This window comes from Cheilinus undulatus, linkage group 5 (assembly GCF_018320785.1).
Source record: "Cheilinus undulatus linkage group 5, ASM1832078v1, whole genome shotgun sequence".
Classification (NCBI taxonomy): domain Eukaryota; kingdom Metazoa; phylum Chordata; class Actinopteri; order Labriformes; family Labridae; genus Cheilinus; species Cheilinus undulatus.
Window position 1 is genome coordinate 36,840,356 of NC_054869.1, and position 22,113 is coordinate 36,862,468.

Genomic DNA, 22,113 nt, shown 5'->3' on the forward strand with positions numbered 1-22,113 from the left:
TAAAGCACATTAATATTTCTTGACTAATATGTCAAATTATAGTTATTTACTTGCATTCCTGAACAGAAAAATGAGTTTTAGTGGTTGAATGTTATGCTTGATTAATTTCTGACTTCTCAGAGAAGCCCAGTGAGCTGGCTTAAATTTGGGTGAAATCAGTTTGAAATCCCTCATTCCTGTTCAAAATGGTAAAAGTGGAGAGCTCCCTGAAAATGAAAGAGTCCACATTAAAGTACTTCATGATGCTGGATGGTCTTTGAGACAAATATGACAGATGGTCTAATAAATTTGTTAAGCACTGTATGTCTTGACATAATAGGTGTTTTAAGCAGTCTTTCCTACCGTAGAGAGTGGAGTTATTGTTCAGAGTGCAGGTCTGTGATTTTAGCGCTGTTCTAGTTTTCTTTCTTTCTAAATGTTGCATGTTTTGCAGAGATAGCTGCTTTCCGAGCCATTTTCTTCCTCACATAGTCTTGTAAGCTGTGCATCATGAACTCTGAGTAGAGAACCTGAGGAGGAATGGACCGCAGCAACCAGCCCTGTATGCACAGACAGACAGTACGAACACAATCACAGGGGCATCAGTCTCTTTCCTTATCATTACCATGATTAGTCAGCGTTATGGAGACGTTTTAACTGTAATTCTCACCAGAATCATGTGGCAGATGCTGCCGTGTGTTTTCTCCCCAGCTCTGATGTACTGCAGGGAGCTTTTCACAAACTCCTCCGGTGATAGAGTCACTATATTCGTTTCCTGGTACCCTGCCATTCGAGTGGAGACTCCAAATGGAGATACAGACTGAGAAAAAGAAGCAACACAGAGACAATTGTGACAGGTAACAGCAACTTCTTCCCTTTTTTTTCTTTGATTGATTAACTTTTGATGGACAGTAAAAACCGAGTACCTGTATAATAATCCCCTTATCTTTGTATTCAGCTTGCAGAGCTTGTGAGAATCTTTCCACAAACACCTAAAGAAGCACAAGCTATAGCTGAGTGATGATGCAACCATAATAAAAACACCATGGCTGATTCCAAACCCTACACACAAGGACAAACCAATCTGGAGATGCATTTGCAATAAGTTCATGCATGCTTAATGTTGTCTCACGGTGAAGTATTCAAATGAGTGAGGTGAGGACTTCACAATGTGGTAAACAATACACTTTCTGTAAGTCGGCATGTTTGCTGTCTTTACTGTGGGACTCAACCAGAATTCATCCTAACAGTAAACAAACATATAGGCTAGACTGAAGCAGTATTCAATGAAGAGTGGAGAAAGAAGGAAATACATTCAACAAAGCAAGCATGGATGTGACTGGAAAAGCTAGGTTGAGAATTGTTTGTTGTTTTTCAGTCAAATCCTCACAAGGTTTACTTTTTTTTTTTTCTAACTTTTGTCAATATCCTGAAATATACATTAACTGGTCATTTCATTAGGTACACCTGCTCATTCACATAAATGTTGGATCAGCGAGTGGCATGGCATCAACCGGGGCATTTCGGCATGCAGACATCCGGATGGGAAAGGAATATGATTTAAGAAACTATAAAAATGTCATGGTTATTGGTGCCAGACAGGCTGGTGAGTATTTCAAGGCTGCTGACCTACAGAGATTTTCACCTTCAGGGTTTAGAGAAAATGGTCTGAAAAGCAGAATATATACAGCCAGTAGCAGTCTTCTGTGCAAAAATGCCTTCTTGACAGCAGAGGTCAGAGGAGGCTGGCCAAGCTGATAGAGGGGCAACAATAACTCAAAAAGCTACTGCTTACAACTGAGGTGTGCAGAAGAGCATCTCTGCACACACACATGTGGAGAGAAGTCGACAGAGGGTGTCATTTCTGTCGGCTGAGAACAGAAAACTGAGGATACAATTTACACAATCTCCCCAAAATTGGACAAAAGAAGACTGGGAGAATGTTTCATGTTCAGATGGGTGTTTATTTCTGCTGGTGCAGTTGAATGGTAGGGTCTGAATCTGGCATAAACAATATAAAAGCCTGCAAGACCACCAACAACTATGGTGCATTCAAAGTCACTTAAATTCTCCATCTTCCTCATTCATGTGCTCACTATGAATGTCAGTAGATCATCTTAACCATGTCTGCATGCCTAAATGCATTTGTTGCTGCCATGAAATTCGCTAATTAGATATTTCTGTTCAAAGGCAGCTGAACAGGTATACTTTGTAAAGTGATTGGTGGGTGCATTTACACTGTAAAGAAACAAAAACAAATAAATATACATAAACATATCTCATCTCAAGACCTCAGAACTTAAAGAGCCTATAAAAAGTATTCACCCCCTTGGGTGTTATATCCTTTTATTGATGGTCATTATCATTAGGATTTTTGCCCAAAAAGAGCATACAAAAACCTTTTCATGTCAAAATGAAAACAGATTTCTACAAGGTACTGTCCATTAAATAGATTAATGTAATGTAAAAGTGACAGCATAAATAAAATCCTCCTCCTTCACTTTACATTGTGTTGAGAAATCCTCTGAAGACAGAGTCACTATGTTAGTTTCACCTGCTTTAAAGTGACTGACCTAATTCAACAGAGGTCGGTCAATTGGTGCTAGTAGTCTCACAATAAGTGAAATGGAGATAATCTTAGTGCAGTGAATATGTCTCAAGTGATTGTAGTATAAAGACGCCTGTGTCTGGAAGGTCAACTTACTGCTTAATCATTATTCCTGGCTACATTACACCTTATAGACAAAAGAACATTTAAAGCAAGTCATTAAAAGTATAAGTCAATGGATGGATAAAAAAAATCCAAGGTAGAGGGTTAAATGAATGCAGCAAAATATAGGAAAATCCTTGAGGACAGTCTTATTCAGTCTGCAAAAGAACTTTGGCTTGGCTTAGTGGCTAAGTCAAAGCCCAGACTAATTAATAGTCTTAATTTGTAAAAAGGCTGACTACGCCGGATCACCATGCAACCTGACAGAGCTTGAGCAGTTTTGCAAAGAAGAATGGAGTGAAAGTGTAGTGTCCAGATGTGCAAGCCTGATTGAGACATATTCACACAGACTCAGCTGTGATTGCAGCCAAAGGTGCATCTACTAGACATTGAAATGAAATGATTAACACTATATAACTGACACTCGATTGTAGAAAACTGTTTTTCTTTGACAATAAAAAAGATTCTAGGGGTGTGAATACTGTACTGCACTGTATTGCCCACCTGACACCATTAAAGTCTGTGAGGTTTTAGTGCTTAGACATTAGGGTAGAGACTAGGGCGGAGTCTTCAGATGCACTGTGTGAGTTTTAGTTACCTTAGAAGCAGCATACAGGGTGTAAAGGGGAAACGGAACAGAGGCAACTCCAGACGAGATATTCACAATCACTCCTTTCCTCCTGGAGAGAAAAAGAAAAAGCTGGTTTTACTTTTGTAATCATAAAAAAATATTTATCAGTGTGTTTTGACTTCATTGCTGTTACACATTACGTCTTATCAAGAAAACATGGGAGGGAAACCTGTTCTCCATGCCTGGGAGGATTATTCTGCACATCTGGAGAAGAAAGGAAAATAGACAAATGGAAGGTTTGAATGAGTTCATATAGTTTTGGAAGACTACAGAGTCTATACTCACTGTCTATCATTTGTTCTTTCAGTTAATATGTTGTTTACTTGAGCATCATTAGGCATGTTCAGGTAGACAAAAACTGAATTTTAAATGTTCAAAAATGAACTTAATAAAGGTCTAAGGACAGAAATCTTTCCCAGTTGAAGGGACGACAATTATTCTTTGCTTTAAAGTCAGCAGTTTTTGATAGTACTTAACTCTAATGTTGTGCAAAAATTGCACAAAGGACATTATGCACCCTTACCTTGGTCATTGTTTTCACATTGCAGTTAATCAGCTTTGTGATCGTCTGAAATTGAGACTATTATTAATATTTCAAGAGATGACAAGGGTTAAAGGTCACGTATTTATGCAAAATATGTGACCCTGGCCTGTCCACAATTCCCCCAAGAATCAGAACAACCGACGTTTATGTCTACCTAAGTAAATTTCAACTGAAGAAATTGCACTTTTACTTGAAGACAGTAGTCTTGTACTCTTTTCACCTCTGCATGAGGTTGCAATCTAGTGTTGTTTTACTGAATGTAACCATATGGCAATTACACATGTATAATGTAGAAGAAAATACATTCAGATCTTTTTGTTTTACAAGGAAACACCAAAGCGTGCCTAAACTACTGTGGTACTACTGACCTGATCCAGATCTGCAGACTGAAGGAATTCACAAGGGACGACGTTGGGCAGCATGCCTACGTTATTGACTATAAAAGGTGAAAAGAACCTGTTTTAAACTGTGCATACATTTTTCATCAAAGATCTTATTGCATTTCATGATATTAAAATCACACAAAAACTCAAACCTAAAACCCCGATGTTGAGATCCTTCAGCTGATCCTGTAGTTCTCTGAACACGTTTTCCTTCATGAAGTCTGCCACTATCACTTTCACTCTTTGCCCTGTGGTTTCACCTAAGGGGAATAAAACAGCAATATCATGCACTCTCACAAAACTGGACCGAACAGTTTATCTGTAGGTGTATTCACAGTAAGGAAAACAGGGAGCAAGTTTTACTTATTTTCTTGGCCACCTGGTCCAGTGCTGCTTTGGTCCTGCTCATGATCACCACGTTCATTCCTTGCTCAGCCAGCTGAGGGAGACAGAAAGCCAGTCAGCAGATATGCATCACATAAAAGTCACATTTTTAACCTCTATGATGATCTGGGAAGGAACGAACTTCCGTATCAGACAAACATAAACAAAACACCTCAAGGCTTTATGGAGACATTAACTATGTGGACAAAAGTATTCGGACTCCTGACCATTAAAGAGACTGTAGTGACATTGTAACCCCCCCATCTGTTTGTTTGTTGAATTGTGGCATGCATGCAATATAAACAAGCAAGTGTCATTTACCTCAAAGGCATATGCTCTTCCTATACCCTCTGAAGCACCGGTCACCACTGAAAGAGGAGAGATAAGTGTTACACACTTCAATCACCAGTTGTATCTGCTGCTATTTCCACAGTAAACACTGGGGGCACTCTGGAGTCAGAGCTGTTCTCCATCCTTTCAGCTGTCAGATAAATCCCACGACCGTGTTTATGTTTGTTTTTGTTTACAGTACCAAACCTACTCTGTTACAGGCTGTGCTAAAACAGCCTGTTCCCCGGCTCTGATAAAGAATTTGCTGAGATCAGACTAGAACTGTCTGTTTCTGGGTGCTCTCCTGGTTCCTCCTCATTCTGATCACAACAATCCCAGCCTCTTTTCGTCATTATTTCCAAACATACAGTGAAGGACATTTATATCTAACCAGTACTGATTTTAAAGCCTATGGCTGCCTTTCGGGGGGCTGGATAAGAAATGCATTGGTTTGAGTGTTTGTCTGCCTGGGAGTAATCCAAAGGAGCAATCTGAGACTTTTACTTCACTTAGGTGTGGAGCAATAGAGTCTCAGTTCACTGACATTTTCACTTGACTAACAAACTTAAAAGTGCCTCAGGTACACTCTTTGTATATAAACACATTAGTACTGGAACCAGGACTCAAACCAGGAACCTTCTTGCTGTGAGGCCACAGTGCTAACCAATGCATCACAATGCAGCCTGGTTTACAATACTCAGCTGAAGAAGTTATAGCATGCTTTATTTTCTGCTTCAGAAGATCAAATCCATGTCTTTTTTGTTATTTTGTTTGTTACTTTTTAAAACTAAACCATGATAGAAACACGGTGATGATCTCTGACACACTGCCAAAAGAAAGCTTGGTAAAATGAGACACCCGCAAAATTACAAATGAAATCAATTAACCACAAAAATGCATAACCTTCAATTGGAATCTAACATATATTTTGATAGACTTTGATTTAAATGGTCGGTACTTTTTTTAATACAAAAGATGTAAAATAACTGGTGTCCGTTGCTGGCCAGCAATGAGAGCTAAGAGAGTGACATTTTAACCCAATCAAGGATTCACTTCACCCCATTTTTTATTTCAATCACTTCCAATGGACAATTTGATACTATAACATACCAAACTGTACCAGAAAATACACTGAGTTGTTCTCTTAGGGAAAATTCGATTCTAAAATTAACTACACAATATAGCCAATACCAGGATTTCAATCTCAACCTACTTCAAATCCTAACTGCTCCCATTATACAGCTTGATACCATAACAGCCATTCCATACCATATATTTTACTACATTGTCCAATTAGGAAACTGGGATTCTAAAAAAATAAACTATTTCAAACCATGCAAGGATTCATTTTAATCCCAGCCCAATTATAACTTTAGTTAGCTCAAGTGTAATTGTAGTAAACTGTCCTGCCTCCTGGGGGAAACTGAAATTCTGTAAATAACATCACACTTCAACATACTCAAGGATTTCACTTCCCTTATTCAGTGTTTTCTGATTAGTGCTGTTACTCCATTAAAGAACTTAATCAAGTTAATCACATCACTACGCTGTGATTAATCATGATTAACCACAGCATTTTTTTTATAGTTTAAGTATATTTTTATGTTTTTAGATTTTTAAAGGTTGTTGTTGTCAAGTGTTTTATTTTTATTCTTTTAATTCTACGTACAGCACATTGAAAGTGCTGATCTGAGTCCTTATCTATACCACTATCAATACTTCCTATAGTAAAGACAAATAAGGGCAAATATTTAAATTATAAGTGGTCTTAGCTGAGTAGTGCTTGAGTTAAAAAGCTATGATACAGTCTGTCACATCTGTTATATAGCCCTCAAATATAAATATATTACACTGTATTTATTGAAATTTCTTATCACATCTAAATTTTCCCATTTTTATGTGACATATGACATGTGCAATTTACTGAGGTTACCTGAACGCATCATATTTTCCGTCTTCAGCTCATAAAGTTGCTAATTAACTTCAATTTTGCCAATTCCACTGTGGAATTCCAGGCTGGATTAATATATTTAACAAACAGGACTTGCTCACAGTTTTGGAGCACTTTTCAGCATTTATCTGAGCAGCTGAAGAAGAAAACTGTCCTGAAGCAGTTGAAGAGAGTGGAATGACCATGGCTTGATCCCATGTTGCTGTCAGCATCTTTGCTAACATTAGCGAAAATGTGCTTTACCTGAAGGTAGAACTTAAGACTCGTTGTACTTTGGTGTAAAGACAGTTCATCACTGCAGCATGTACCCACAATTTTGGTTTTATCTTAACTAAAATTGACCAGTTTTTTTAAAAAGACAATTGCCATTAAGCAGACCTGGGTCTGTCTCCTCACTCATCACTGCTGGCTGTGTCTGACCCGCCTGTCACGTCCTTACCCCCACTGGAGGACTGGAGGTTGTGGTCAAACTTAGACATATATTAAATTGCATTATTATTTTTTAGCATGTTAAGGTTTTAAGATTAATCACAAGTGTTAACATGTTAATGTTAACAGCCCTAATTACAAAACAATGTCAAATGATGTGATGTGATACGATACGATACAATACAATAAAAGACTGTATGGTGTAACGTGATGCAGTGTTGCACAGTGTGAAGCAGTACAGTACGATACTGTTAACACAATACAATTTACTATTGTATAGTGCAGTGACTTCCTTTGTTCAATATGATACGATATGATACAGTACAATACAGTGTGATATGATGCAACATGAGAAGATGAAATAAGATGTGACACAATATGATTCGATACAATACATTTCTATACAATACAGTACAGTCGGTATGGTGCAACAGTGCAGTTAAGTGTGGTGTGGTGCATTACGGTACAATATAATACAATATGGTGCAGTGTAATAACATGCAGTATGATACAATACTATTTGATATGACACAATATAATATGGTATGGTCTAGTACAATTCAATATGCTATGGTGCTATGCAATACAATATGATACAGTGCTTTTGATAAAATACAATATGGTGCAGTACAACTCGATATGGTATGGTGCAATATAATACATTGTGTTACACCATATCATACAACACAAAACTCTACCATACCACGTGATACACCTCAGCAACAACCTCTATGGTTAAAACAGATCTGCAGAAAAAACTGCCTAGACCATTTAAGACTGGCTGTGGTAGCACTTGAAGTCACTCACATCCCATGCTAAATGCCGATCTTTACATCAGTCATAACATACTGGATACTGGTTTAGCTTGATGGGTAAAGCAGGTGTCCGTATACTAAAGCTAGAATCCTCGACGGATCAATTCCTGATCCTGGTGCTGTTAAGTGCGTGTCTTCCCCCACTCTCTCCTAATATTTAGAGCTGTCCTGTAAAAAATCAAGGCAAAAAACCCCAAAGAAGATCTTAACTGGAGTAGTCAGTCTCTTCATGGGCACACAGTGTACAGGGGACTATTTTTTATGACCTGTCTTTTAATAAGGATATTGATTTAGTCTTATTAGGAGCATGGCTGATGTGACTGCAAACCAGCACAATGGAGCTGTTTGTCAAGAGGCTTATCACCATCTTACCTGCATCTCTTTGTAAGTCTATGGGTATGTTCCCAATGAGCAATCACATAAAACCATGATTAAACCTTGGGTTTTAGTCCCAACCCAGTTCATATTCCAATCACGTCCATTGTTCGATATGATTTAATTTTATTCCATTTGATTCAATATGGAATATTTTCTTGGACTCCAGCGCTGCAGCACATTAAACAGGCTACAGCAGAATCAATAAAGAAAAGAAATAAGCAAAAGTCCACATCTATTATGCTGAGGTATCTCAGAGACAGTAGTTTCATGTTGTGTGCAGATAATATTAAAGCTGTAACGGGTAAACAGGCATTGAAGAAAGGAGAATGGTATCAGTATGAGCCAGTTTTTTTAGATCTCAGTGAGAGGAAAATTAAACAATTAAACAATTGTGTTTATCCTGTCATGAAGACCCTGGCATTAGGCCTGCATTCTCCCTTAATTACAATGTCCTAGTTTACTGTAGCATCACTCAAAAGGTGGTTTTAATGAAGTCGTGATGACGAACTAAGAGTATTTGGAGAAATTCATCTTGAAAGGTATTACCCCTTTGCAGTCATTACAATGCTGAAATGATTCTGCAGTTACTGAAAACTATGTAATAGATCTGTTTTTATGGAGTTTTGGGAATACTAAAACTAATGTTAAATTATACCTTACTTTGATATGGCAGGTGCCATATTGAAAGTGCTGTAGAGAACAAATTTTTGCCCTGTCTTCAAAACTAGTAATCCAACTTTACTCAGCGGGAGTCCACAAGGCTCAGTTCTGGGACCATGGGTGTAGCACATGGGGAGAAAATGGGTACTAATTACATGGGCCCCCAGTATGGAGGGGCCCTTGAGAAACCTGTAATGAAATGTGTTTATTTTTTTTTTTTCTCAGTAATAAGTGTCATTACTGAATCAAAAGCAATTAAATTAAACGGTCAACGGACTGAAATTTGTATCAAATAGAATAAAATAAAATACTGGGGGGCCCTGCTCCTCCCTTAAAAATGTCCAAATGGTGTAGTCCAGCACTGTGAAATAATGCAAGTAAATTTAATATAACCATAGTTAAAATATTGCTCATAAATGGAGAAATCATGGTTCAAAAATGCATTAAAAAGCATCTATTTTTGTCAAAATGACATAATATTTGTTGCTAGGCTAGTCAGTTAAGGGGGGCCCTGTGTTGTATTCTTTCTGGGGGCCCTAAATCCTTAGCTACACCCCTGACTGGGACCATTTCTAATTTGTAATTAAATACATTTTTAATAATTTGATACTTATACTGATTAAACTTTACTTGAACTAAGGTCTTCTTTTGCCCCTGATTTGTATATTGATTGCTATTTCCTGGTTTTACAAGTTTATTTTTGATTCATATACTGAACATTATGAATATCTTGAATATTTGTGTCTTACGTCAACTTCTACGTCTCCTTTCATATTATCCATCAATTATTTAGTTACTATGTTTAACATAAGGGATAGAGTTTTTTAATATCAAAGAGGAAATGTGTCATTACAGGAAAATCCCTCTCAGATAATTCTATTATATTTGGTTTTATGATACTGGATCATATAAACATGCACCCGCCGAGCTTTTTTTTATCACTCATGCAGCCACTCAGTCTGAATGTGACCTTTTTCAAACAAGCCTCACATATCCTTCTTGCACTTTATTTTGTGAACATGAGTTAAAACTTCACATTCATTTTCATAAAACATATATGTAATGAAAGCTTCCTTTGTTTTTGTGTCCTTTAAAGAAATTGCTGTCTTTTGATTTGTAGTCTTTTTATTGCTTCACACTACAATGACTCATGGAAAACTTTACAAGTTAATTTTGCTTGCAGCTATTTTTACTCATTACAATGCAGGCCTTGTTCTTTGCCTGTAATAGCTTGGAATAAAATGTGTTCCGGTTTGTCTTTCACTTCTCTGGTGAATGTAGCTATATCAAGTGAAATGAGACAATTTAACTTCAAATTTGATGGATACACTGAGTAAGGTGAGTGTATTTTGCAGTGCAGAGTGCTTAAATAACCATAGAGAAAGTCCTTCATTGTTGTGGCTGCATTCTAAAAGCAGAAGAGGGTAAGAAAACATGGTCCACAAAATGTTTACTTTGAGAGCATTTTCAAATGTTTTCTTGTTCCCACAGTAAGGATTGAGGTCTGCAGTCAACACACTGTTGTTAGGGAACTGATGCCAAAAACTTTCATGAAAGGCACTTTTCCCCCGTATCTCTAACTAAGGCTTAAGACTGTTTCACAACATGTTTTCTTCATTAAAGAAAGTAGTGTCATGTCAGGGACTGTGAAAAAAGAAGGTATTATCAGCACTGATAATCAAACACAATCAAACATTTACTGTGTTGAAAAGCACTAAATATTCACTATGCAGTGCCCATAAAAAGTATTCATCTTTCAACCTCATATCAATTTTACAAATCAATCACAGGCAATATGTTTTCTTCAATAGTGTCTTTTTCTTTGCCACTCTCCCATAAAGCTTTGACTGGAACTCCTTCAGAGTAGTCATAGGTGTCTTGGTGACCTCTCTCACTAGTCTCCTTCTTGTATGGTCACTCAGATTGTCAGAACGGTCTGATCTAGGCAGATTTACACATGTGCTATATTACTTCTGTTTATTGATGAAGGGTTTAACTAAGCTCAAGGGGGGTGATCGGTTCCTTGATTTTTTTCTATATCCATCCCCTGACTTTTACTTCTCACTAACCTTTTCTCTGAATTACTTGGGGTGTTCCTTTGTCTTCACGGTGTAATGGTAGGCAGGAATACTAATTAACAAGTGACTAGACCTTTTTGACACAGGTGTCTTTATACTACAATCACTTGAGATACTTTCACTGCACTCAGGCGATCCCCATTTCACTATTTTTGTTTAACCGACATTAATTTGTAGATATTTTTTTCACTTTGACATCAAAGAGATTTTATTGATTTTTTGTTACTAAAACCAAATTATATTGACCATGATTGATTTATAAAATCAATAAAAGGGTGAAACATTCAAGGGGTGAATACTTTTAATAGGCTCTGTAAATGAAAGAGTAAATCTGTCTCCAACTGCATTGTTCAGGTGTTTTAGTACAACTTTGAGATAGTTGTACCAACAATTAGTATCTAATGAATCGACCAAAAGCACACATATGTCACACACGTCAACATTAAGTATTATTCCATGCATACTTTAACCTAAGTTGACCTATGCAGGAGAACACCCCAGGCTTCTTGAAACTCAAAGACCCAGATCTGGGCGTTACAAAATCTCATGCAGATTAGGTTCCAGATTGTCGGGGTGGTCATTAATGCAGAGGGACAGGGTTTCTGCAGGCTGGAACATACCGTTCCGATGGCTATTTGCCCCTGTGCTGAAAAGGAATGAAAGTGAGCTTTAGGAAGAAAAGAAAGATCAGCCCCAGTATTCCTTTTTATGAGGCTTCTTTTAGCTCTGTGGGAGACTGAATTACCTCTTAAGAAGATGCCAAAAGATTTCTTCTAAGTGGACGAGACTGCTCTGGAACCTGCACAGGAATGTTCTCATCTGATCACTGTGACTTGGTTTGAGTGGAGAGTACAATTGAATGTGTCCATCCAGCTGTGTTTAGATTACTGAGGATGTCCTGAAGTTTATAGGACGGTACCATGTTTGATTAACTGAGAAAGCTGTACCATATTTTATGGGGCTTATATCTGTACTTTCATCTTTTTTAGAGCAGTGTGACTCAACCCTGCTCAACCAAATAGCCAAATTGTTGAAAAATAAATTTGCAAGAGCCACAATCTAAGTGGTGAAAAGTAGCAATTAAAATAATTCAAAGGTGGGTGGCAAAAATGGTCAAAAAGTGGCAAACACTGGGGAAAAAGTGGCAAAAATGGGTGGAAAGTGACCAAATAATGAGTTAAAAGTGGCAAAAACGTTGCAAAAAATGAGTGAAAAGTGACTAAAATAGGCAAAACTCAGAAAAAAGGTGGGAAAAATGGGCAAAAAAAGTGACATTTAATTGCAAAGGGCAGCTTAAATGGGTGAGAAGTGGCTAGAAGGGGCAAAAATTGAAAAAAGCAAGATAAAAGTGTCAAAAAAGGGGAGAAAAGTGACAAAAAGAAGTGGCCAAAAGGGTCTTGAAGTGGCAAACACTGGGAGAAAAGTGGCAATAAAAGGCAGAAAGTGGCAAAAATGGGTGTAAAGTGGCAAAAAATGAGTTACAGCTGGAAAAACGGTCCAAAAGTGACAACAACATGGAGAAAAATGAGTGAAAAGTGACTAACGTGGGCAAAAATCAGAAAAAAGGTGGGAAAAATAGGCAAAAAGCATCAAAGAGTGGCAAAATGGGAAATTAGTGGCATTTAATTGCTAAAGGCAGCTTATATGGGCGAAAAGTGGTAACAAAGGGAAAAAAAGGGGCAAAAAATTTTTAAAAGCTGGATAAAAGTGTCAAAAACAATCTAAAAGTGGTAAAAATGGAATTAAAGTAGCAAAAAATTGCAAATAAGGGCAATGGAAATATGCAGACAAAAACAGAGACTGACAACCAAGTTTGGCAATTAAAGCCTACTGTGTAAATTAGGGAAACAAACTGATTAATGTTCCTTCCAATGGATAATTTCTAAGGTAAAATTTTCCTTTTTAAGGTTTTCTGTGGGAATAATGTTTCAAATTAAGACATAAAAGAGCCACAAATCATCATGAACGAGCCACACGTTGAGTAGCACTGTTTTAGAGACTTACTGGAAGCTTTTCCCTTGACAGTAATCACACTTGATGACTAAATTCCCTCAGTAATTTCCAGCTAATCTATATCAGTGAGCGTTACCAAACTCCCTTTTTACCCTTTTTCATTCCAGATAGTCTTGTTCTCGCATGAGCTTGTAGCTTTGCTTTGTTTTCTGGTTTTTGGATATTTTCTCATTCCAGGCTTGGGCCTAACTTCACCACAAGTTCTACAAACACAGGATATGTTTGTCTTGTCTGGAGTCTCTCAGTCTAATCTTTATAAAAAGATTCCTCATATTAATACAGAATCTGTACACAGAGAAAAAGATATTTGGTGTGAAAATGGTTCTGGCTTCTGTTTGTAACCACAGTATTTTACCCAGCAAGCAATACTGCCTCATTTCAATTTGAGCATGTGAGTCTGGTGTTTGTAGATCCATAAATGTATGGTTAATACTACCTAATGTCCAATGAATGGAAGAGTACTTCATAACAGATGAAAAGAAACCTGATAAACTACCTGTAGCCATGGGGGAGATGCTAATTTGGTCCATTTTTACAGTTCAGTGGTTTGGAATATAAGCTTGGAGACTCAGAAAAGTCTCCAATGTAAACTATGTCAGTTGACATGTTTTTCCAATCCAATCCAATCCAAATTCATTTATAAAGCATGAAAACAATAAAGACAATAAAGCAGAAAAGCATCCCCACAATATGATGCTACCACCAACATGCTTAGCTGTTGGGAGTGTACTGGGCAGGTGATGAGCAGTGGCTGGTTTCTACATAATGTTTAGAATTGAGGCCAAACAGTTAAATCTTGGTTTCGTAAGACCAAAGAATAATGTTTCTCACAGTCTGAGAGTCCTTTGGAGGCTTTTTTGCAAACTCCAAGCAGGTTTCATGGGTTTTGCAGATGCTTCCATCTTGCTAATCTGCCGTTAAACCCAGATTAGTGGAGGGCTGCAGTGATGGTCGTCCTTCTGTAACTTTGTCCCATCTCCACACAGGATCACTGGGCCTTAGTCAGAGTGACCATAAGGTTCATGGTCATCTCTCTTACTAAGGCCCGTCGCCGCTGATTACTCAGTTTGGCCAGGTGACCAGCTCCTGGAAGTGTGCTCTTGGGAACTTTCTTGGCAGCAGATTTTTTTTTGTAGTCTTCCCCAAATCTGTGCCTTTTTAACAATCCTGTATCTGACCTTTGCAGTCAGTTCCTTTGACCTCATGGCTTGGTTTATAGTCTGATATGCAGTGTCAGCTGTGAGGCTGTTTTTAAGAGATAAGTGCCTTTCGAGATCGTGTCCAATCAACCTCCCATACAAAGCATCTGTTAAAGGCAGGACTTTTCAAAATTTCTCAGAAGGTGATTGGGCGAACGTTCTCCAATCCCTCAAATTATGGACCAATCAGACCAACAAACAAGTAGGCATGCACAGCTCTGGTTAGTGGTGTGAGCTCGGCAGGCAGGTGCTGTTATAGTTTATGAACAGTGGAACTTGTTGGTGGATAAAACTCATGCTGAGGTGGGTCTAGAGAAGTGTTAAAACATCGGCTCTGCTAAGAAGCTTTAATGTGGCTCTTTGCTCCTCTTTCAATAAAGAAATTGAGTCCAGATCTGATTAAAAAAAGACTGCTGCTCAAACTGTGTCTGAGCTAATCGCTACACCAGCAGCAGTCTTTGCTACTGACCTGTAGTACATGTAAACCCTTGGGTAACTATTACAAACTCATGCCAAAGATTTTCCGCCAAGAAAAGCTTTCAATGCGGTTCTTTGCATTTGTTTCAATAAAGAAATGTGGCCCAGTTCTGATTAAACTGTCGCTATACCATGGCTACATCTGAGCTAATTGCAACACCATCAGCAGCCATTACTACCGTCTTGCAGTACAACTAAACCCCATAGAAGCTAACCACTCATTGTGCTCAAATGACACTGATTAGTCTGGTCCATTCTCAGATCTGACACAAACCTATCAGATTGGAGCTTTGCAAGATGGATCTGCCTAACATTCTTTTTTAAAGTTAAAGTTTTGTGGAGCTTAATACTACAAGAGTGGCCTATCAAAATGTGTGCTGGAGCTTGAGTCAGTGTTAATTTCGTCGACTAAAACTATGACTAAAAATGTTTGTTGACAGCCTTTATTTCCATAAAAAAAAAACTAGACTAAGACTAACAAAAATAGATCTGTGATGACTAAAACTGATAAAAATTAAGTCTAGTTTTCATCAAGATGACTAAACCTAGACTAAAATGTAATGTAGTTTTTGTCAGACATTTAAAATCCATTATATTTCTCCATTGTGGGTAAATCTGTCAAAAAATAATGCAGCTGTAGCTATTGTAAAAACAGTTTAGAAACCAGTCTGGAACATCTTTACAACAATGGTCATAGATTTATTATTTCTTTTGCCTTTGAAAGTTCTAACGGTTTATCTGCATGATGGAAAGTCCCAAAATATGAGCCTATCTAATCCTAGCTGATGCGTTCTGAGATTACACTTAACCAAACAAATACAACCCTGAAGATGGTTCACAGCACTAATATTCAATTTGATGAATCAGATGAGTAATTTCCCTCATGTTGCCACGAGCAAGTTCATATGATAGAGGCAGTGTGCAGCATGTGACCTGCTCTGATTATGAATATATCTACTGGCAGCTGAATGATACACTTCTTGATAAGTAGCCTACCTAACAATTCAACAAAATATGGCCAAGTGAACCATGTAAACCTGGCTTAAGTCCGTGTGAATAAGAGGACTGCCAAGTATTTATGACAACCGTAGTTTTTCTCTTTCAGCTTTAACCCTTGTGGCGTGAAACAGAGTTGTGAATGATTAAAGAACGTGTATGAAAGCATGAACCAAAGTTTAAAAAAGGCCTTTTTCATACTTTACAATCTCAAAGCATGTGAGGCTATTCTGACTCCCTTACGTTCCAATAGGATGATGAGATAAGTGAACCCAGACTAGTATATCTATCTATGGAAAATCGCTCTTAAAATTTCAGTCATTTTAACAACATAGAGACAATCCATTGTGTCTATACAATAGCAGTCTTCAAATTCCAACTCTGACTGACAAGAGGTCACATGTGGCGAGGAAGAGTCTGGCTGCAAATCTGAGACACCCCCTCTTGAGGACCATAACTGTAGGATGCTGCATTTGTTAGGACAGAGCTAACATAATTTGCTGTTACAACGTATCTCCCGATTTAGACTTTGAAAAAAAGATTCAAATCAAGTCTGGTTGTTTTGTTCATGAAATAACCATATTGAAAATGTTGCAGACTAAGCAGAGGTCAGAGGTCAGAGGTCAGTATTAGCAGTTACACAAACAGTGGCTCACTTTAGCTATGTTAGCTTTAGCCGCAGCTAATCTAGCTTCACTAGCAATGACGTAGTAAACTTTCCTACATAAGCTAATGTATCTATGTTTGCTTAAGCTTTAGCAACTTGTGCTTTAGCAACAAAACTAATAGGTAAGGTAGCTATGTACTTAACAGAGCTAAGTTAGCTTTAGCACATGTAGCATAAGGTACAGTAGCTTTTTAAACTTTGACTTTAGGAACACGAGCTTGGTAGCTATTTTACGTTAATAGAATATGGGTTTATGATATTTGCAAAACTATTAAAAGATACAGTCTTTAGCTATGTTGCTTGAGTAACTTACATAGCTACTCAGTTAGCTTTAGTCTTAGCTATGTTTTCTGCATTAGTGTGTTTTCATGGACAAACTTTATTTCTGTCAGCAGACTGTTTAATCAGCTATTAAAAGTTTTGTAATCAGGTTTTGCAGGTAAGTATTTTGACATTTAACTTTTGGTGTCTTATATTTTACCTCAATCAATATCCAGACTCTAACCGGAAGTCTACTCCCATTTTATTGTGAAAGTTTCAGTGTGTATTTTTGTTCTGATCAAGGTGGCGTATCATAGTAGTGGTCTGCAAGTCTGACAGGGCTTTTCCACTATGACCTTTGGCCTTGCTGATCCAAACCAAGTCATGCTGATTTACTTTTCCAACACCGTGCCGCGCCAGGCTATGCCCAAGCACCCCTGCCCTGCCTTGCAAGCGCATTACAGTGAAGCCACAGTGATTCATTGACATTCAGGGACACCTTCAAGAAATGTTTGAGTAGCAACCGCTATACCAACTTTGAAATACCTGCCGGGTTACCAATAGAAGAAGAAAAACCCTTTAAAGTAGAAACAATGGGTTCTCCTTCTGATGGAACCAAACAATGCTTTCTAAATTGCAGCTATTCAATGACATGGACTCAAAATGCAGCATCATCAACTCTAGACCTACAAGTGGAGCCAAGCCACTCAATGTAATGGAAAAGCCCCATAAGAGCTGCAGTCTGCAGCCAGACTGTCTTACATAATGACTGCTGTGCAAACAGTCCACAAGTCTGTATTAAAAGCCACTTTGTCGAAACACTGCAAATCAGTCCTCAGTTCTGGAGTGATTTCTCCAAAATTCTTTTCCACTCTCTAATAGCTGTCAGTCACCATGATGGTGGCCCATACTGAAGCTCAACAAATGCTATCAACATGCAGAAGCATCTATCTTCCACAGTATTTCATAGGAACCCATCTCCAGGCAACATTCTGGTGTTCATCAGGTAATCCTGTGCTATCATCACGATGACATGACACCAGGGCAAGTAGATAATGTGATACCAGACTTCCTGTTGTACAGTATGTCTCAGCTGGTTTGACCTTGTGTTTGTCCTTTTGTTTCAAGAGCATGTGGTTAAGCACTGAGTTATCATAGATTAATGTCACATATCTCAGTCTGTATGTTATTGTTGTGTTTTTGTCAAGGTACTGTTCCTTCTCACGGCTGGCAAAGCACCCATCATGCTTACTGAGTAGAACTAAAACAACATGTTCACAGTTGTGCAAGTAAAGGGAAATCTTATCCAATCAGTCAGTGACTTCCACTATGCAACCCTACTCTAAACACCTGCTAAGGAACTTTAAAGCTCAGAAAACAAGAGTTAAACCTTAAAAATTAGCTACTGCCTTTGGTGATACTAAGTAAAACTGAGCCTTTAACTGGCCATTAAGCTGAGAGAAAGTTAATTAATGTAAAGAATGAACTTTAGATCAAGTGTAATTGAGGAAGGCCTTAAGCCCCCTACAACATTCTGGTTTACAGCTACATCAGTTGTGCTGCTAATACTGGAAATAAGCATCCTTATTTAAACCAAAACAGATAAGTTATTAAAAAAAAACATCACCCACTGTAGTGTGCCCTTAAAGACATCAACTATTCTGACCAACCCCCCCCCCCAAAACCAAGGTTGTAAATATGTTTATCGCTGATCCAAAATTCATCATTTCCACATTATATGTGTATGTGACCTCCCTTGCTTCAGCCACCAGCCTCTAGTGGACACTCAGGGAACTGCAGCTTTTCTGCACTTCCACACATCTCTGCAGTTTTCATTCACAAATGATGGCACTTGGTCATTGGACATTAAAGATGTACTACTGCCACAGTTTGGTGATAACACAGCATTACAACCAGCCACCAGTAAAATAATGTAAAGAATATATGACTGAATGACAGAACAAATCTATGAAAAGATTGCCCATATCCACTCTAGAGCAGCAAAGGTCACAGATAATCTAGCATAGCTTTCACCACAGCAGGGGTGTCCAAACTATAGCCTGCAAGGTATCTGTGGCCTGTGGTTCATTTTTAATTGCACAAATTTTAAAAATTAAAAAGAAACATGGCCTATATTTGGCCAGACACATATTTGAGGCTTTTCCATTACATTGAGCGACTAAAGGTACAGCAGCAGTGTGTTTTGGACTTTACAACTCTCTGCTGTGCTGTTGTGTTAGCCTCTGTAAACAAACATGTTGACTTGAAGACTTTGACTTTTTTCATTCTGAAATTGCAGAGATGTACACAACTACTGTACTCAAGTAAATATGAAGCTACTCTGGTTAAATTTACTTTCCACCCCTGCTAAACTGAGACAACAGTGCAAACTGAAACATACTGATGACAAAAATTCATAACACCTTTATGAATAAAGACAAAACAGCATGAATCATGCTCCTCTGCATGCTGTCTGCTTTTCTCAAAGTCCAATTAACACAGCGTTCTGGGCTGATAATCTCTAGCAAGAACATTCCTATAAAGTTTGGCAGCTTTTATGTTTTGTCTCTGGATTTGGAGATGAGCCATCAGGGTCTCCCCTCTTGGCTGCATGGAGTGTTGTTCTTATTTTGACCAGGGACAGGGTCAGTGACAGCCAGGGCCAACCATGGACCCCCATGAAATCTGACTGGCCAGCCCTAAATCCTGCACAGTCATTGACTGATGCTTTTGTGGCCATTATATTCAGTTACTAAATATATTCTAACCAACTAAGGACTGGTTTTACTATCTAAGGTGAGGTTTATCAAAGCGACCTGGTCATCCTCATAATTTTTATGTATGTGGCCCTCAGTGAATAAAGTTTGGACACCCATGGCATAGGGTAATGTTGTTAGAAAGACACCGCTGTGACACTGAGGACCCATAGTTAAATTTGCAGTAACCCTGCTGGCCCCAAACCTGTCCTGCTGTTCTGGCTCTTGTGTTTGTTTGTTGTTTTTGGACTAAACACCAGGGTGTGACTGTGTTCTTCCAGTAATGTTAATACTGTCTTTTAACACTGACTTTTGCCTTTGTCTGCCTGTGCTGTCAAGCCAGGCATATACCTGTACATGCTTGTAGTCATCTTAGTTTAATGCAACCCCATAAAGCAGTGAATATATCATAAAAACACATTCAGATGAGAGAGTTCAGGTATTAACATCGTTTGTAGAAATATGAAAGCGCTAATGTTATATCTGATCTTCAAATATATATGTGCCGCACAGGTATGAACAGATGGCTTTATAGGAAAGTCAGAACTTGCCACTGAAAGATTAAACACTATGCAAGTTCAATCTCGTGTTACGAAAGGCGGAAACTCATCCGTCATTGATACAGTGACGGTTTATTTTTTACATTTTTTAATTTTTTTGCAGATTTACAGGCCAGGGCACATTCAGGTGCAGTAGTGTGATGCATATCAATCCAATCATGCAATGATGGCAGCCTGCTTCTTCAGTACACTACAGTTTATATCTGCTTATGTAATCATAATTGAGTCATTATTAGCAAGTAGATGTTTCTTTTGGTATTTAGATGTGGGTTTTGGATGATTTGTTTGAGTTTAACCTTTTAACCACATTCACAAGTTATTGTCAAAGATCAATTTCTGCATTTTGGACTCAAAAGAAAGACAGTGAAGTGTTTCATCTTTTATAGGCACACTTATACAACGTAAACATGCTATAGAATTAGTGTTTTATCACAAAAGTGCGGATATTTTTTGAGTTTTACTAAAATCTGACTTGTATTGTCCTTTCCAGGAAAGTCTTAGCGTTTTTAAGCCATAATATACATACTTTACTGTATCATCATCCATCCAAACTCACCTGCCCATTCTCCCATCGAGGTGAAAAAGGCTTTTGGTAGTGGAAAAAACACTTTAGGAAAAAGCATCCTACATGAAAGCAGCATTTTCGCTCCATAGTACACAGTGACTGCAGCACCAAGAGAAGTAAAAAAAATCTCTGTTAAATCCATCTCTGTGCATCAGCTGAGAGCCTCTCTGTGCTTCTGACTGCTCTTCTAACTTTGACGATTTGGTACAAAAAAAGAATGAGGGAATAACTCTGCCAAAGGACACTCCCATTTCAAGAACTGACACACAAACACACTCTCACACTCAAACAGTAAATGTTCTATCCAGTTGATTGCTTTTTTCTGCTGCTGGGGTTCTAATTAAAAATGTCAGAAGAAATTTCTTGCAAAGCTGATCATTCAGAACTCTGGGGCCACTCGTGATGCAGCTTTTACAATGTTTGCAGCACAACACTTACTTTTCAACAACCCCATTCATGAGTTATTCCTCAGGGTTAGTTTAATGATTTGCTCCATATCAGTGCTTTAAAGGACTCTTGTCCTCTATTTGTCTCCATAAGCAGATATCATATATGATAAGCAGGACTCTCTATTCATAGACGTCATGTCTCCTTTCCTACTCCAATCTTGAGTGTCAATTTCTGTTTGGATTATAAACAAAAACCAGTGCAAAGGAAGTTTTGGCCCGTATATTCCTCAGAGCTTGACTGAATTACCTCTGACTAAAAAAAATTACCACTGCCTTGTGAGTCTTAATTGTTGTCAAACAAGAGATTTGAGGTTCTGAGACTGACCAGACCCGGTCCCAACGCTGTAGAGGTTTGTTTGTTAACTCTTACACAGGAGTGACTGGACCCTACACTCTTCAATGAGTGGGTCAAAAATGACCGATGTTAGAATCAATGTGTTTCTATGCCACTTTTGTCATTTTGGTTTAGAATAATCATCTGTAATATATTTTAAGTTTAATTTTGGTCCACACAAGAATGATTTCATGTTTGAAATCTTTTTATTTTTCACTTTTTTTTTAACATTTTAAAGCATTTTTGGAAATCGGAAAAGAAAGAACAATGTCAGCAACTATTTTGTGTGTGTTTGAGAGAGTATAGGTCTTTGCACACTGAGTACATTATTTTTTTGGTCCAAATTGTTTTGTTGGAACAGGTTTGATTTTATGTGAATTTTTGCATCAGTCCAAGTCATTTAAATGGGTGATGAATGATTCAGATTGGCGCCTCCTGCTTTCCTCTCTCTCGCTCGCTCGTCCCTACCTGACCCCTCCACTCTCTCTCTCTTTTTTCACACCGAAACGTCACTTTAAACGCTGTAGTCTGCCTTTGTATAATGTGACGATTAACCATTAAAAT

General features: G+C 38.0%; 1 protein-coding gene across 1 annotated transcript; it reads right to left on the reverse strand.

The window, feature by feature from the left end:
* Nucleotides 1–282: 282 nt before the first annotated feature.
* hsd17b3 (hydroxysteroid (17-beta) dehydrogenase 3) lies at nucleotides 283–20,908 on the reverse strand. The gene is made up of 11 exons (XM_041788289.1): nucleotides 20,758–20,908; nucleotides 4,953–4,999; nucleotides 4,611–4,686; nucleotides 4,400–4,507; nucleotides 4,233–4,300; nucleotides 3,844–3,888; nucleotides 3,490–3,524; nucleotides 3,288–3,369; nucleotides 906–971; nucleotides 650–799; nucleotides 283–539 (listed from the first exon to the last, which is right to left on the reverse strand). The coding sequence occupies exons 1-11, from the start codon at nucleotides 20,906–20,908 to the stop codon at nucleotides 396–398; spliced, it is 972 nt and encodes a 323-aa protein (XP_041644223.1). The 3' UTR covers nucleotides 283–395.
* Nucleotides 20,909–22,113: the final 1,205 nt, after the last annotated feature.